A 15,363-nucleotide genomic window follows, 5' to 3' on the forward strand; every position below is an offset into this window, starting at 1 on the left:
GAAGAAGAATAAAATTAGATTAATGACAGAATCATTAACAATTAAGAAAGCTGAACTATGTAAAGAATTACACACCCTGTCACTGATATTTATGAATATATTTTTAAAAATGTTGCAGATAAGACCGATATTTATAAAGATACTTTTAACAATAAGACTAATAATTTCAGGGAAAAGAAAAGTGTCCTTGGAAAATACTTCATACTGTCAACAATTTTTAGAAAACAATTCAGGAATTTTCTCTAAGCCTTTAAAAATTATTTTTCAATTTCATAATTTTAGTTACCATATATTAACCAGAAATGCTATTTCAGCTAGTTCCTTTAAGCATAATAAAATGCAGTAAGTCGACTATGAGGGGGGAAAAAACCAACGTATCACAAATGGGTGGGATAAACCTCCACTGAAAAAATGTGAAATAGACAAAAGGAGATCTAAAACATATTTATAGGACACTCTAGAATCTACTCTGCTGGTGAAAGCAGATTTTTGTTTTAGCATTAGAATTTTCATTAAATCTTTTGCAGAAAGACATTCTAGCTGCCACTTAAAAAAACACATGTTTTTAGTTTTGATTCATAACAAAGTGAAGGGACTTAAAGGCAACTTTCAATGTGCTCAGTTATGGTTAAAATTTTTTTTAAAACTCATTAATTGTCTCACTTCACCTGTTATATATGATATACCACAGACCACTAAGTAATGCAAATTTAAGTATATTTAAGAAAGCAATTGCACAGAAAGAGTTCAATATTGCTGGCCGTTACAGGTAAGCCAAGAATTGCATATTTGTTAGGGAAAACAGTTGGAAAGAAACGGAAATATAGGGGTGATTGCTAGTTTTTACCCATACACTGCAACCAGAGAATGGATCTATGATTCCAGGCAGTGGCAGTGAGGTTTTCCCCGCACACTTCAACACTGATGTGGCATTCAAACCACTGCTTTGAAACTCCCTTAAAACTAAACATAGGCTTTCTCCCCTTCTCTGCTAATTATATACTTTTTCGTTTGAAGCAGCAAGCCCTTTATTGCTCATAATTTCAGCTATCACTTGCTTGGGCATCTTCTCAGATCAAAAGCATATAGTTAAATGGAAGGAAGGCTAAATGTGATTGCTGTTTGCAAAGCAAGGATTATTTTTCAGTTTTAAGTGCTGTTCTTGTGTTTAATGTTGAAGTAATTAAATTCAAGTCACAGGTTCAGAGCAGCTATACTTTCAGAGCTTTTTGTATTAAGTTAAATATCTGTCATTTTAAAAATTTAGAAAGCTGGCATGGATTATAATAAAATCTAGTGTGCATCCTGCAATTTTACAGATTCCATTGCTGGTGGCCATACATCTTTGATGGCAAAACTACATGGGGTATAGCACCATAAAAATCAATAAATATTAACCTTTTCTGACACTTTCTGCATGGACGCTTTATCAACTGCTGCCAAGTAGCAGAGCAGTCAGTGATGAACTATATTTCTCAACTAAGGAATCCAAACAAATTTAGAAATCAATGTAGATTAACAAATCCCTTAAATAAAAAAAAAAAATCAACAGGTTTTATTTCCTAAATAAGGAGCACACGACCCAGTGAGCCCCGAGCAGGTGCTGGCTGGTGCCTGATATCGAGCAGCCCTGGAATCACAAGAACTAGCCCTGACACTCAGGACCCAGGCTGAGAATGGAAATAATCCACTTGACAAGTTTAGGTAACATGCTAAGAAAGGGATCAGTTTTCGTTCCATGCCACACCCAGCCCACATTCTTCCTCTCAGATACAGATGACATCTAGCTTAGTTTTGGAATGGTTCAAAATCAGGGGGACACTGTTATGTGGAACGAGAGTGCCCTTTCACACCGCGAGCGTCTTGTCAGCCCGTGCGATGGTGAGCTCTGCGGCCTTGTCCCCAGAGGCCATCAGGGCTCCGGCCAGGAAGGGGCTGCAAGCAGACAGACCATGGGCCTGGAAATCTCCACACCTACACTCAGGACTGCATTCTAGTTACTTTAGGGTGAACAGTCTCATCTTCCAAGTTGTAGCTCTGTAGCTGTGGTTAAATTTCACTGAACTGTTGAATGTGTTGATTGACTTATGAGGTAAATTCAGGACTAAACTCCCGAATCACAATCTTGAATTAAAATAGTAAAGCTTAACTCAATTCACAAAGTCTCTCATCAGTTAATCTGTTTCTGTGCCTTCTGTGGAGAACCACCTGAGATTTATGGTCCAATTTCCTTTAACGGGTCAGGGATTCAGACAAATAATAACTCCATCTTCAGATGGGAAGCAAAAGCTGAGGACATGACTTAGCCGCTACAAGGAAGAGAACAGCACGTGTAAAAGCTGTGTAATACCTGCTGCATATTACCCCATGATAGTCCAAAAGGAGGATGGCTTTACATTGGTCATTGTTTCCATGACATCTATATTTTTAACCTCGAGATAAACCAGCACATGAACACAGAATTCCCAGGAAAATAACAATATACTAGTTCTGTCTTTTTGCAAATTTAAAATATGGCTTTTTCAACAAAATATAATGCCAATCAGTTCATCTTTTTCAGTCTGGGATTTCTGAAGGGGCCGTGCCGGACTGCAGTGAAGACAGCATAGATGAAAGCCAGCAATGGGATTTAAAGGTTATGACGTGAAAAAAACACGAATTCTTACAAAATGTGGAGGGTAGTAAACAGGGAAGGATGCTGAAATAACAAATCACCCAGCACATCAACCAGTATTCGGCATCAGATTTAAGAGCTGGGTGAGAACGTGGTCTCGAAAATGTTAGCCCCCCACATCCCCTTCCCAAGTCCAGTTTGCTGGTTTGAGAGCGTAGCCTGGTGCTAGGTGAGGGGATAGTGGTGAGGAGCCAACGGTCACTGAGTGGATACACGCAGGGAACACTTGGATAGAAACTGTCTTCTACTTCCTCTAAAACAGTCCCGCAAAGTAAAGTTTGTCATTTCAGCATTTCATAAGGAAACAGATGCATCGGGAAGTTATTGTGACCAGGCTACAAGTTGGTGAGTGGGTACACATCTGACCAGCATCCTTCATTAGTCTCATGCTCTGCTTAGTTTAAAATCCTTAACATCCCTCTGAAACCTGGACCTCACTAACCTCTTCAGCCTCACCTCAAGACTCTCTCTTCTCCCTAGCTCACCTGGACCCAGCAACACTGACCCACTGCCTCTATTTAGATGGCACCCATGGCACTTTCCTCCCCAAGCAAACTCTGACCTTGACCGCGGACTCACTCAGGGCTAGGTTTCTGGGCCACTTCCCCAGGCGGGCTTCACTGGCGCCCTACCCCCATTCTTCAAGAGTTCTCTTTGTGGCGATTTGTTTAATGCCTGCCTCTCTCACTATTTTGTTCTATAAGGACAGAGGTCATTTACATTTTGTCCACATCTCTATCCCTGAACCGAACAAACAAGGGAACTGTATTCATCTCTCCTAATATTCAGAGTCTTCAGGAAAAAATAGATGACTTAATCAGCAAGTACTATTTGAGAGGCATTGCAACAGAGACTTTATGGAATTTAATAAGCTAATTCTCATGATATCCATGACCAGATGGGTTTTTAATACCCATTTTATACATGCAGAAGCTAAAGCTTACAGATGTTAGGTAAGGTTCCCAAGATCACACAGCTAGGAAGTATTGGAGATGGCATTAAAATTAAGGTTTATTGCATTGCAAAGCAGTTATTCTTTCTACCATACCATGCTGGCAACCTCGATATAACTGGAGTAGAGGGGGCCTATTTCTTTAATTTTGATTATAGAGGTCTTTAGCATCGTTTTAATAGCATTTGTTGCTTTCTCTTTCGGTTACAAAAGGCAACAAATTATAGCCTTGTAATTTATATTTGTAGAAAATACAGAAAAAATTTTATTTGTAGAAAACACAGAAAAAACTGGATGCTTTCTAAACAAGTAAACAAAAAAAAAATAAAAGGATGTTCTCAACATACCATTTTCAATCTCTTTTTTGAAGTACTTACATTATGGAATTAATACACCTTAGCCATGAAGACTTACTGCATATAAAGTTATAAAAAGAAACACAATGGAAAATACCCATTCACCATCTAAACCTACCCTCTGAAAGGAACAATATTAACAGTTTTTCAAATGTCATAACATACGATTTTCTATGGTCATACAAATACATATATATCATGGTCAAGTCAACACACTCACAAAAACATATAATTATTTTTTAACAGTTCTGTATTTGCCCATTGTTATGAACATGCTTTAATTTATGAAAACAAACCCCTACTGGTGGACATTTAGATGGTTTCTAGTTCCTGACTATTATAAAAACTAAAGACAAAATAACCTTACATGGTATTACATTTATTTCAGCAAGGTTGTTTAAAAGTGTAACTGCTGAGTCAAATGGTAAGTACACTGAAAATTTTAAGTTATGTCTAGCTCATATTCTAATAAAGTTTTAGCAACTTTCTTTCCCTTTGCTAATGTTTGAGAATTCCAGCTTTCCTATATAAATTCTATTCCTGGTTATTCTCAACCATTAGGGTACCAATCTTACATCAATCTGATAAAACTGGCATCTTATTCTTGTGATCTACTGATAACAAATGAGTTAAACAACTTTGCATATTTTACTGGTAATCTGCATTTTTAAATGACTTCAAATTTGTCTTTTCATTAACAGTGAATTGAGGGAGTTCTCTGTACATTAGGAATACTGACCTGATCTTCTGTGGCAACAGTAATTATATCTTCCAGTGTCTGTCTTGTGTATTGCAAATATTTTCTCCTAATTTACTGTGAAACTTTGTTTGCTTTTTTTTTTTCTCCTTTCTGGTTCTGTGTTTCCTGCCTCATGTTACCCTAAGGTTATGTAAATGCTATGAAGATCGTCTCCACCATCATTTGACTATGTAAGAATTTAAAATAAAAATGCAATTAACAGGACGACTTTCAGAAAAATGATAAAATGCTTATTTATTATTTGACATCTACCTCTTTGCCTTTTTCTTTCACGTTTTAAGTGTCAGGTTCATAGACAAAAACCATGAAAACATAATTGTTTATAATATTTCTATATTAGTCTTCTGATTTCATATTATTATTGAGCTACTTATCATTATATATAAAAAACCTACTTGCTACCTTATGTTTTGTTTCTAAATAGAAAACATCCTAGTTGATACATAAAGGTATCTCTATATACTAAGATACGTATATAAAAATCTAGCCAAAATAAGGAAAATCTATTTTCTCATATTTTAATTCTAATATTCAGCAAATTTATTCTCAAGAGACCAGATTTCAGAATTAAAAAAAAAAATGTAAGAGAAATGTGAACAGGTGGAAGGCTAAAAGGTGTTTTAGATGTGCATATTTTGATACATGACTACATATCATAAACAACAGAAATGAAACAAAAAAAATTATTTATAAAATAAATAGATGACATGCTCAAAATGCAGGCCTTAGAAGTGGATGCACTATTAATCTCCACTTTGGGATCAAATGTAGCTTTACAGTGGCTTATATCCTGCACTGTCAATTCTCTATGCTCCTGTGATCATTTGCTCTTTCTGTGCTTTTGTAAGTCAGTCAAGGTCAGAAGAGCTGTCTTTCTGCTGTGAGGTGACTACCACCTACCCCTACTTTGCTTGGTGGAAACACAGGCAAGGTCCTTTTGTGAACTGATCATTTTCCAGAGGTCATTCAGACCATAATTCCAGGCCTTAGCCACTATCCTGATGGTCCTTCTTCAGAAATTGGACCCAGTGGGAACGTTTGCTCCCTCTGCTTAGTCTATGGCTCAGCATTTTCCTTCCCTTGTAGTTCTTAATTCCCTTAAGTGGCAATTATTTAAGACACAGAGAAGGGGCACTCTACATTCATCCAATAAAACCTAAATATTAAAAAGGACAGAAAAATTCAGCCTGGTTACTAAGGATAAATGGTACAGCATTTAGCATTTGAAAGGTACCAAAGAAGTAGCACATGAGTAAATGGATAAAATGATGAGAAAAATGATTGGAGGTAAAAATAAAATTAAAAAGAAGTAAAAGGGCATACTATGTATCAAAGAGATAGAGCATTTTAATTACAAAAGGTTAATATCACAGAGTCAAGAAACAGATGGGACAATCGCTCTAATAAATACTATCTAAAAGTAGCAATTATAGATATTCAAAATGTTAGATTTTTAACTGGCATATGATAAAAATTACTTAGATTCATAAAGAGTCCAAGATGCACACTCTTAAGAGAGATGACCCAGAAATTCCAGATACACAATGCTTGGGAATGAGATTACCATGACTGTGGAAAGACATACTAGAAAAATTACTTCTATAGATGTACTAGTTTGCTAGCTGCCGGGATGCAATATACCAGAAACGGAATGGCTTTTAAAAAGGCCAAACTGCAATCAGTTGCTAGTTTACAGTTAAATGTCCAATCTAAGGCATCCAGGGAAAGATACCTGGGTTCAAGAAGGCCGATGAAGTTCAGGGTTTCTCTCTCAAGTGAGAAGGCACATGGCGAACAGAGTCAGGGTTTCTCTCTCATCTGGAAAGGCATGTGGTGAACATGGCATCATCTGCTAACTTCCTCTCCTGGCTTCCCTTCACGAAGCTCCCTGGGAGGTGTTCTCCTTCTTCATTTCCAAAGGTCACTGGCTGGTGGACTCTGCTTCTCATGGCTATGTTATTCTGCTCTGCTCTCTCTGAATTGCTCTCATTCTCCAAAATGTTTCCTCTTTTATAGGATTCCAGTAAACCAATCAAGACCCACCCAAATGGGCAGAGACATGTCGTCACCTAATCCAGCTTAACAACACTCTTGATTAAATCACATCTCCAGGGACATGATCTAATTACAGTTTCAAGCATACAGTATTGAATACGGATTATTCTGCCTTTATGAAATGGGATTTTGATTAAAACATGGCTTTTCTAGGGTCCATACATCCTTTCAAACCAGCATGACAGACATAGCAGATAAACACATTCTAAGGCCAAATATTCTAAAAAGAAGCCAAAGGAGAAATGTAAGAAAAGAAAGAAAGAAAGGTAAAAAATTTTGAAGTAAGTCAATGGAGAAAAGGTAGGAATTCTGAATTTCATGTGGCCCATTCATAAATGTTCTAGTTTGTAAGCTGCTGGAATGCAATTTACCTGAAACAGAATGGCTTTTAAAAAAGGAGAATTTATTAAATTGCACGTTTACAGTTCTGTGGTTGTGAAAATGTTCAAATTAAGGCACCAACAAGATGTTACCTTCACTCAAGAAAGGCTGATGAAGTTGGGGGTTCCTCTCTCAGCTGGGAGGGCACATGGCAACGTCTGCTAGCTTTCTCTCCTGGCTTCTTGTTTCATGAAGTTCCCCCAGGGGTGTTTTCCTTCTTTTTCTCCAGTGGTCTCTGGCTGTGTGGGCTCTGTTGGTTCTAGTGGCTCTAAAGATTTTTCCAAAATGGTTCCCTCTTAAAAGGCTCAAATCAGCATCCCCAGCTTGAATGGGTAGAGACACATCTCCATGGAAACAAACAAAAAAAGGTCTCATCCAGCAATATAGAATGAGTGTTAAAGGACATGGTTTTTCTCGAGTATATAAAAGCTTCAAATTAGCACAATAAGCAAACAGTGAAACTACTGAAATGGGGTAAAAGAGGGAATAAACTAAATGACAACCTACTTTTGAAATACCAGTACAAGAGTCCAGTGCATGAGTGTGATGCAGAAACCCTGTCACGGAGCAGGGTGCCATGGTTACTGAGGAGTGCACATCTCCAATCCAGACAGTGACATCTTCTTATGTGCACCACATTTTCCCTTGGTACTGCCTATGTTTATGAGCAAGTAAAGATCTGTGAAATTTTCAACACAGATTCATATGCAGTTCTGTTCTCAAATTTTTAAAACTTAATGTTCCCAATTTGGCCCTGTTTCAGTGTGCCAGGTTTGCTTTAACAATTATTCTACACTTGGCTTAATGAACAAGGAATTTACTGCCTCTAAGTTCTGAGGCTAGAAGTCCACCACAGGTGTTGCAGGCTCCTGCTTCTCAAGTCAGCAGTGGTTTGGTGGTGGCTGCTGGCAGTCCATAACTCCATCTCTGCTTCTGCCACAGGGCCATCCCTCTCCCTATCTGTCTCTGACTCTTACGTCCAAATTCCCTTAGCTTATAAGGACACCAGTCATACTGGATTAAGGTGCACCCTGATTTAATTTGGCTAATAACATCTTAATGTAACTAATACATTACTAATCTAATGTAACTAAGAACCTCTGAAAAGACCCTATATACTGATGGGTGCACATCCACAGAGCTGGGGGTTAGGACTTGAACATGTCTTTGTGGGGGATGTGATTCAATGCAAAAGAGTCCCCAGTTTAACTGGACACCTATCTGGTATATCAAAAGTAGTATATTACCAAGAAAATCCTACATGTCATGCCTATAAAATGTGGCAGACACATTTAAAACTTCTGGTTTTAAAGGGGATTATCACACATAAAATTGAATTCCTTTCATTAGGGTCATTTTTAAATTTAACTCCCAGAATTATGAAGGTTTTAATTCCTACAAGAAATCCCTTATTCTATATCAGTCAAAGTGGTTCTTCTAGGATCAAACCCTAATTGATAAAAAACTTCTTGGATGGTAAAATTTAATCCAAGTAACATATATAACACTGTCAATTACCTAGCATAAAACAGTAGCATAATAGTGTTTACACTGAAACCAGTACCTGGCTTCAAATTGCGACACTAGCTTCATAAGTTTGGGTCAATTACTTCACCTTCCCTCCTGCTCCCACCACCATTAAATTGGGAATAATAGTAGCATAGGGTCATTGTGGAAAAGAAGTGGGATGATACTTTTAAAACAGCATATTTGGCAAATAGTGAATGCTCATATAAAAACAGTTACCATACATATTGTGGTGAGTTATTGAGAAGAAAATGGAATGAATTCAATGCTGCTCTGTAGGTGTTTCCCCTGTTTTAGAAAGCAGTTAAAAAACTGTTCAGAAAGAGATCTAACAAGGTGAAAGCTACTGGAGAATCACTATCATTACCGCATACTGACTGCCTGCACATCCTCCAAGGCTCCTGCCCTCTCCCTGCAGGCCCTGGCTGTTTGCTCAGCTTGGAGGGCTCCCCCTCCATGAACCCTAGCCTATTAATCAACAGGCTCTGAGTTCTCTGCTCCAACACTGAGCCAATCTTTCCCCTGCTGCCCACACAGACTGCTTCCCTAGGCGTGTCTATTCAAAATACCTCTGCTCTTTTCCTTATAGACCTTAGAGTGTAATTAGGGATTAATTTCTATGGTTATTTAATTAAGTCTATTCCCTCCTTAAAAATGGAGGTTAGGCCCATACTTGCTTTGTTTGCCACGGAATCTTCAGGGGTGAGTACCATGTGAGGGCTCTGGGAGAGAGGCATCACGTGAATAAAGGAAGATGAACAAACTGCATTACATTAATCTCCAATGAAATTACAGGAAGTCCAAAACACCCAAAATTTGTTTGGTGACAATCGAGCATGTCTCAACTTAAGGGAAGTTATAAATTCCCAACCAAAATCCAGTTCTAATCACTTCAGTTCTTTTAAATGTGTTTTGCAACACACTGAGTAACAGAAGAATATAAATCTCATGAACTCAAAGAATGATAACACTTTTCCTCACTAGAAGTTTAGAGATTATTGATTCAACTTTTCACTGATATGATTCAGAAATAATCACCAGATACAGAGAAAATATGTTTTATTAGTGAATTTTTCAGTATTAAAGAAAGGCAGTTTACTTTATTTCTGAAATGGGTTGGTATCTTGCTGTTCAGATTCCACAAGGTAAACTCCATATAGTTCCATCATTATATCCCAGTTTCCTGGAGTTTAATGGCTTGGGTTTTAAATAGTCTCCTAACAAAGATAAGTGCCTCACCCCGCAAACGGCTCAGCAATAGAATCAAATGGCTATCTGCTTGGGGAAATCCCATGGAAATGTCTATTTTCTCAGGAGTACAACTAGTGAGGTGTAGATAATGATCTCTGTGTTATCCAGAGATTTAGGAGAAGGCATCTTTTGGTGAAGATTTCCTCCTCTGTGTGGAACGACAGGGCCCTTTAGAGATAAAAGGACAATGAGCATAAATATGAAGAAGTAGAGTATAGCAAAATGTAAATACTCAGTTTAAAATTCTGCAAAAATTAACAAGCAATATTCCAAATCTATCCCAAAAGACTTTAGGCAAAAGACATTCAATTTGAGCTGTACTATGATAAGATGCTTTTTCTTATACTCCGAGTAAAATGATTAATGCAACAGGTGCATAACCTGATACCTTAACATTAGCCCAGAAGATGAACAACACACAAATTGATCCTGCCACAAATAATGAAAATGCATCACCCTGGATTTCAAATACCTTTTCCAATGTAAAAAAGAAATTATAAAAAAAAAGTAGTTTTTGCCATATACCGCTCAATTATTAACTCTTTGTATAAATGTCACACCTTTGAAGTAGTTCATACAAGAACTTATTTATATTTATAGTATTAACCCATGAGATACATGGCTTTAAACAGTATCCCCGGGCAGTGCGATGGTGGCTCAGTGGCAGAATTCTTGCCTGACATGCCAGAGACCTGGATTCGATTTCCAGTGCCTGCCCATGTAAAACAAAACAAAACAAAACAAAAAAGTATCCTCACTTATTTAGTTATTTAAGTGAGGATACTGAGACATTTTTTATTTGGGATAGAATATATGCTATGTGAATATATGTCAACAAAATTTTCAGATTTAAAATAAATAAATAATAAATAAAAAAAAGATAAAATTTGATATATTCACACAGAACATAAAAATCTTGATGTCTTTCTAACACATTTTCTTAGAAGTAGATGGACAAACTGGGATGAAAAAAGAAACTATATTAAGTTCTATAACAGAATTAGATCTAAAACAATAATTACTTGCTTGATGGACTTTTGGTTCATTGTAAAAGATTCATGATCTAATAGCACATATTACAAAAACATTTTTTTCCTTACACATAGGGGAAAAGCTAGGAATATGGACAAAGATGATATATTAGAATAAAATAAAAGTAAAGCAAAAAGAAACCTAAAATGATGGTGTGCCACTTTGAAAGAGCATCTCTCTGTATGGTACTTGAGCCAACTCAACTCAGTACCCTTGTATCAGCTCTGCTGACCCTGTTTTCTCCTTCTGGCCACGCTCAGCTTCAGGCTATGCTTTCTTCTCACCTCTCTTATTACTCAACTCTCAAAAAATAAAGTACTCTTTAATTTACCTTCTTGTACCTCATGTTAATCATCTTCTTTTACACTTGGGTTACATGATAAAGGTACACTTCCATTCCCAAAGTAAAAACTATTTCCAATACTTGATTAAATAGCAAGAGTGATTACAAATCGAAAAACTTAATTACAATTAAACATGCATAAGAGAGACTATAATATGCTATGTATTCTCTCTAGTCCCTGATTTAAGTTTGATGCTTGCTTGGTCTGAATAACAAGACATCATAGTATCAATGATTTATGTGTAGAAGTCCATGTTTCTGTGTTGACTGGATGCTTTATAAAAATGCCGATATATTAAAACATTATTTAATTTGCTATGTAAAGAACGTTAAAATATAGTACTTGCTTCCCAATGAGTGGGGAAGGTAATGGAGTTTGGTTTCATTTTAAACAGTAAAACCTTATGTGAAACCAACTGTAATACTACCAAACAGTACTCCAAAACTTCAAGATTTCAAGGGAATTATCTAGGGTTTGTGAAGTCACTACTACCAACAGTCTATTTCTTAGAAACAGTTTTGCTGACTTAGAGAACTGGCTGTATAACCTCCATGAATATGCAGGTTCTGCCAACAATTGAGATCGCCTATGTTAATAAAAAATATAACGTGAAATATCTACTCTCGTCACTCAAGGGCAGCACCTACTGGCACAATTAAAAAAGAACATAGAAGACAAAGAGTGATTTCAGTTAAATATTTTATTTATTAACTATTTATAGAGCACTTAATACATGCCAGATACTGTTTTAAATACTTCAGCAATATTAACTAATTTAATCACCATAAAACATTTATCTCTAAAAAGATTAATTGAGATAAACCTTATACCAAGATACAGAAGAACTACTTCATTAGTTTGATATTCTAGTTCTATTTCATAAGCCCACAGAATGTAAATTTTTCCCTGGCCAACATCTGGAAGGAAACCAATACCATACTTTCTCCTGTTTTAGTGAAAACAGGCAACAAATGTGCAATGGAATTCTGCAAGTAGTTCCATGTGCTGGTTTGAAGGATTATATACCCTAGAAAAGCCATGTTTTAATCCTGATCCCATCATGTGACTAATCCCTATTAAGCCATTTTAGGTTAGGAACTTGATTAGATGATTTTGATGTGACTTGCCCAATTGTGGGTATTAATTAGAGAGAGATGTGACTTCATCCATTCAGGTGGGCGTTGATTAGTTTACTGGAACCCTTTAAAAGAGGAAGCATTTTGGAGAAAGCTTCAGAATGACAAGAGCCACCAGTGACCCAGGAGAACCATGGAGTCCATGGAGCCAGAGGCCTTTGGAGATGAAGGAATATGACCCAGGGGAGCTTCATGAAACAAGAAGCCTGGAGAGAAAGATAACAGACGTCGCCATGTTCGCCATGTGCCTTTTCAGCTGATAAAGAAACTGTGAAATTCACAGCCTTTTTTGAGTGAAGGTAACCTCTTGTTGGTGCCTTATTTTAAGAAGTTGAGAGTTTACATTTAATGTAATATTAAAATGATTAAATTAACCCATACTACTTGCAAGGAAATGTTGCCTTTTCTTTTATAAATAGGAAATCACTTATGCTAGGTTGTCATTTTAAGCATATGATGAAATTATGATTTTTCACAGGAATAAAGGACTCTTCTAATCAAACTGACATGCTACTCAAAGAATAGAGCTAATAACAGCAACCTATTAGAGCAGGGCCTTTTAAAAAGGATCTAGACCAGCCATTAAAAATAACACTTAATCTAGTTCTGGCCTTTGTTATATTCTGCTTTTGTATAAGCAATTAAATGGTTTAAGTAACTACTATACCGTGATGGATTTTCATCTTTTAAAAGATTGTATCTAAGATGCTTTAACTTTACCTCTAAAAATTGGAAACAGTAAAAAAGTATAAGAATATCTGTAAGTTCAATAATTATTAATTCATATTTTTCTCGAATGAACTAACATTGCAAATTACTCAGTATATTTATATATTTCAGGTGCTGATTAGAAGGTATCAGGTATCATAAAACATCTATTTTGGTTTATTTAAATTTTTCGTTATTTATTTACTTATTTTTTTACATGGGCAGGCACTGGGAAATGAATCTGGGTCCCCGGCATGGCAGGTGAGAACTCTGCCACTGAGCCATGGTGGCTTGCCCTGGTTTATTTAATTTTAATGGTTCAAGTCCATTATTAAAATTCTGAATGAACTCTTCCTCATTTTCACTTTTCCCATCCCAAGCCACTCATTCCTCTAACGATCCACACCAACAAAGATACCTATTTAATATTTTCTAATATGCATGTGTGCAGAAAATAGAGAAAAGATATGAGTATTTGTTTTTAAAGGAAAAAAATAACCATTTGCAAGATAAGAAATTAGTAAATATTGTCTAATAAAGACAAAGCTCACCTGAGAATAAACATTATAAGTAAAAAATGTAAGCCTTTTTAAATTCAATATTGTAGAGAATTAAGGAATAATAATTTCATTGGGTACTATGTGCCAAAAGTTTTCATATCTCATTTTATTTGTCCATAAGATATTTTTGAATGACTGATTAAAGCAAATATTATGGACTGTAAGTTCCCCTCAATTAGAAAGTAGTGTAAGAAAAGGAAAAGTCAGTGACAAATTAGACAAAATCTTGATGATTTAAATCCAATCACAGAGCATTGAAGGGATAGGATACATGAAGTTGAGGGGAAATACAACGTGCCCAATTATGGCATTTTAAGGACAAAATTTCAAGCCCACACGTGCTTAATTTTAAAAATTGCTAAAGCAATAGAGAAAAGAGAAATGGACCCAAGGAAATATAGTGAACTGATTAGAACAAAAGTACAAGGCAACTCAATGGAGAAAGGATAGTGTTGTCAACAAATGTTGCTGAAACAATAAGGTATCCATATGTCAAACAAACTAAAATCCACAACCAGAACCTCCATTCATCTCTCATGTCTTATGCAAATTTAAATGAAAATGGGTCATAGACCTAACTGTAAAATGGAAAAGATAAAGCTTCTAGCTTCCTCAAAAAGTTAAGCATAGAATTACCATATTACCCATCAATTCCACTGTTAGGCATACATGTAAAAGGAACTGAAAGAAAGTAGCTGACACCAATATTCATAGCAGCATTATTCACAATAGCCAAAAGATGGAACCAATCCACATGTCTATCAACAGATGAATGGATTAAAGAAAATGTCATGTATATATACAACATAATATTATTTAGCTGTAAAAAAGAATGAAGTTCTGATATATGCTACAACATGGATGAATCTTGAAAACATGAGAGTGAACACAAAGGGACAGATGTTGCATGATTACACTCTTATGAAATATGTAGATTAAGCAAATTCATGAGACAGAAAGTAGATTAGAGGTTACCAGGGATTGGGGAAGGAGAAGTTACTGCTTAATGGGTATAGAGTTTATGTTCAGGGTGATAATAATTAAATTCTGGCAATGGATGGTTGTGTTATTAGCACAATACTGTGAATGTAATTAATGCCACTCAGTTGTATTTTATTAGTTTCTGAAAAAAGATACGTTAACAAAGAAGGCTTCTGGAAGAAAATTTAGGAGATAATCTTTGTACCTTGGCTTAGGCAAATAGGTGTTGGACAGTACATAAAAAGAATAAACTTTTTTATTTTAGAATAAAGAAATTTATAAATTGGACTTCATGAAACTTAAAAACTTTTGTTCTATGAAAGACACTGTTAAGTGGGAAAAAGTACAAGCCTCAGACTAGGAGAAAATATTTGCAAATCATGTTTCTGATAAAAGTTTTGTATTAGAAATATATTTTAAAACTCTCAGAACTCAACAAGCAGTTCCTAGGCCAGATAAGTCCTGAAACCCAGAGGAGCCAGCCTCTCCAGAGCATCAACTAGTTCCATCTCCCTACCCCATATTATCAGCAGCCCTTCTCAACATAAAACAGTTAGAATGGGAACAGCCCAAATATCCCTAAAGATGGGGAGAAAGATCAAAGGAGAAGGTGGAGTTATAACAGAGAAAATAGTATTTTAACAAA

General features: G+C 36.1%; 1 protein-coding gene across 10 annotated transcripts in view; it reads right to left on the bottom strand.

Moving 5' to 3' along the window:
• The window catches only part of ZNF407 (zinc finger protein 407), a 530,790-nt gene that overhangs the window by 122,000 nt on the left and 393,427 nt on the right, over positions 1–15,363 (bottom strand). The window contains exon 9 of one of the 10 annotated variants that reach the window (XM_077135217.1): positions 5,284–7,522. The exons of 8 other annotated variants lie outside the window; for them this stretch is intronic. In XM_077135217.1, the coding sequence (XP_076991332.1) occupies positions 7,311–7,522 (212 nt within the window). In that variant the 3' untranslated portion in view covers positions 5,284–7,310. One more of the 10 variants, XM_077135219.1, reaches the window with a different exon arrangement.

The sequence above is a fragment of the Tamandua tetradactyla genome, chromosome 18 (genome assembly GCF_023851605.1).
Source record: "Tamandua tetradactyla isolate mTamTet1 chromosome 18, mTamTet1.pri, whole genome shotgun sequence".
NCBI classification, from domain to species: Eukaryota; Metazoa; Chordata; class Mammalia; order Pilosa; family Myrmecophagidae; genus Tamandua; species Tamandua tetradactyla.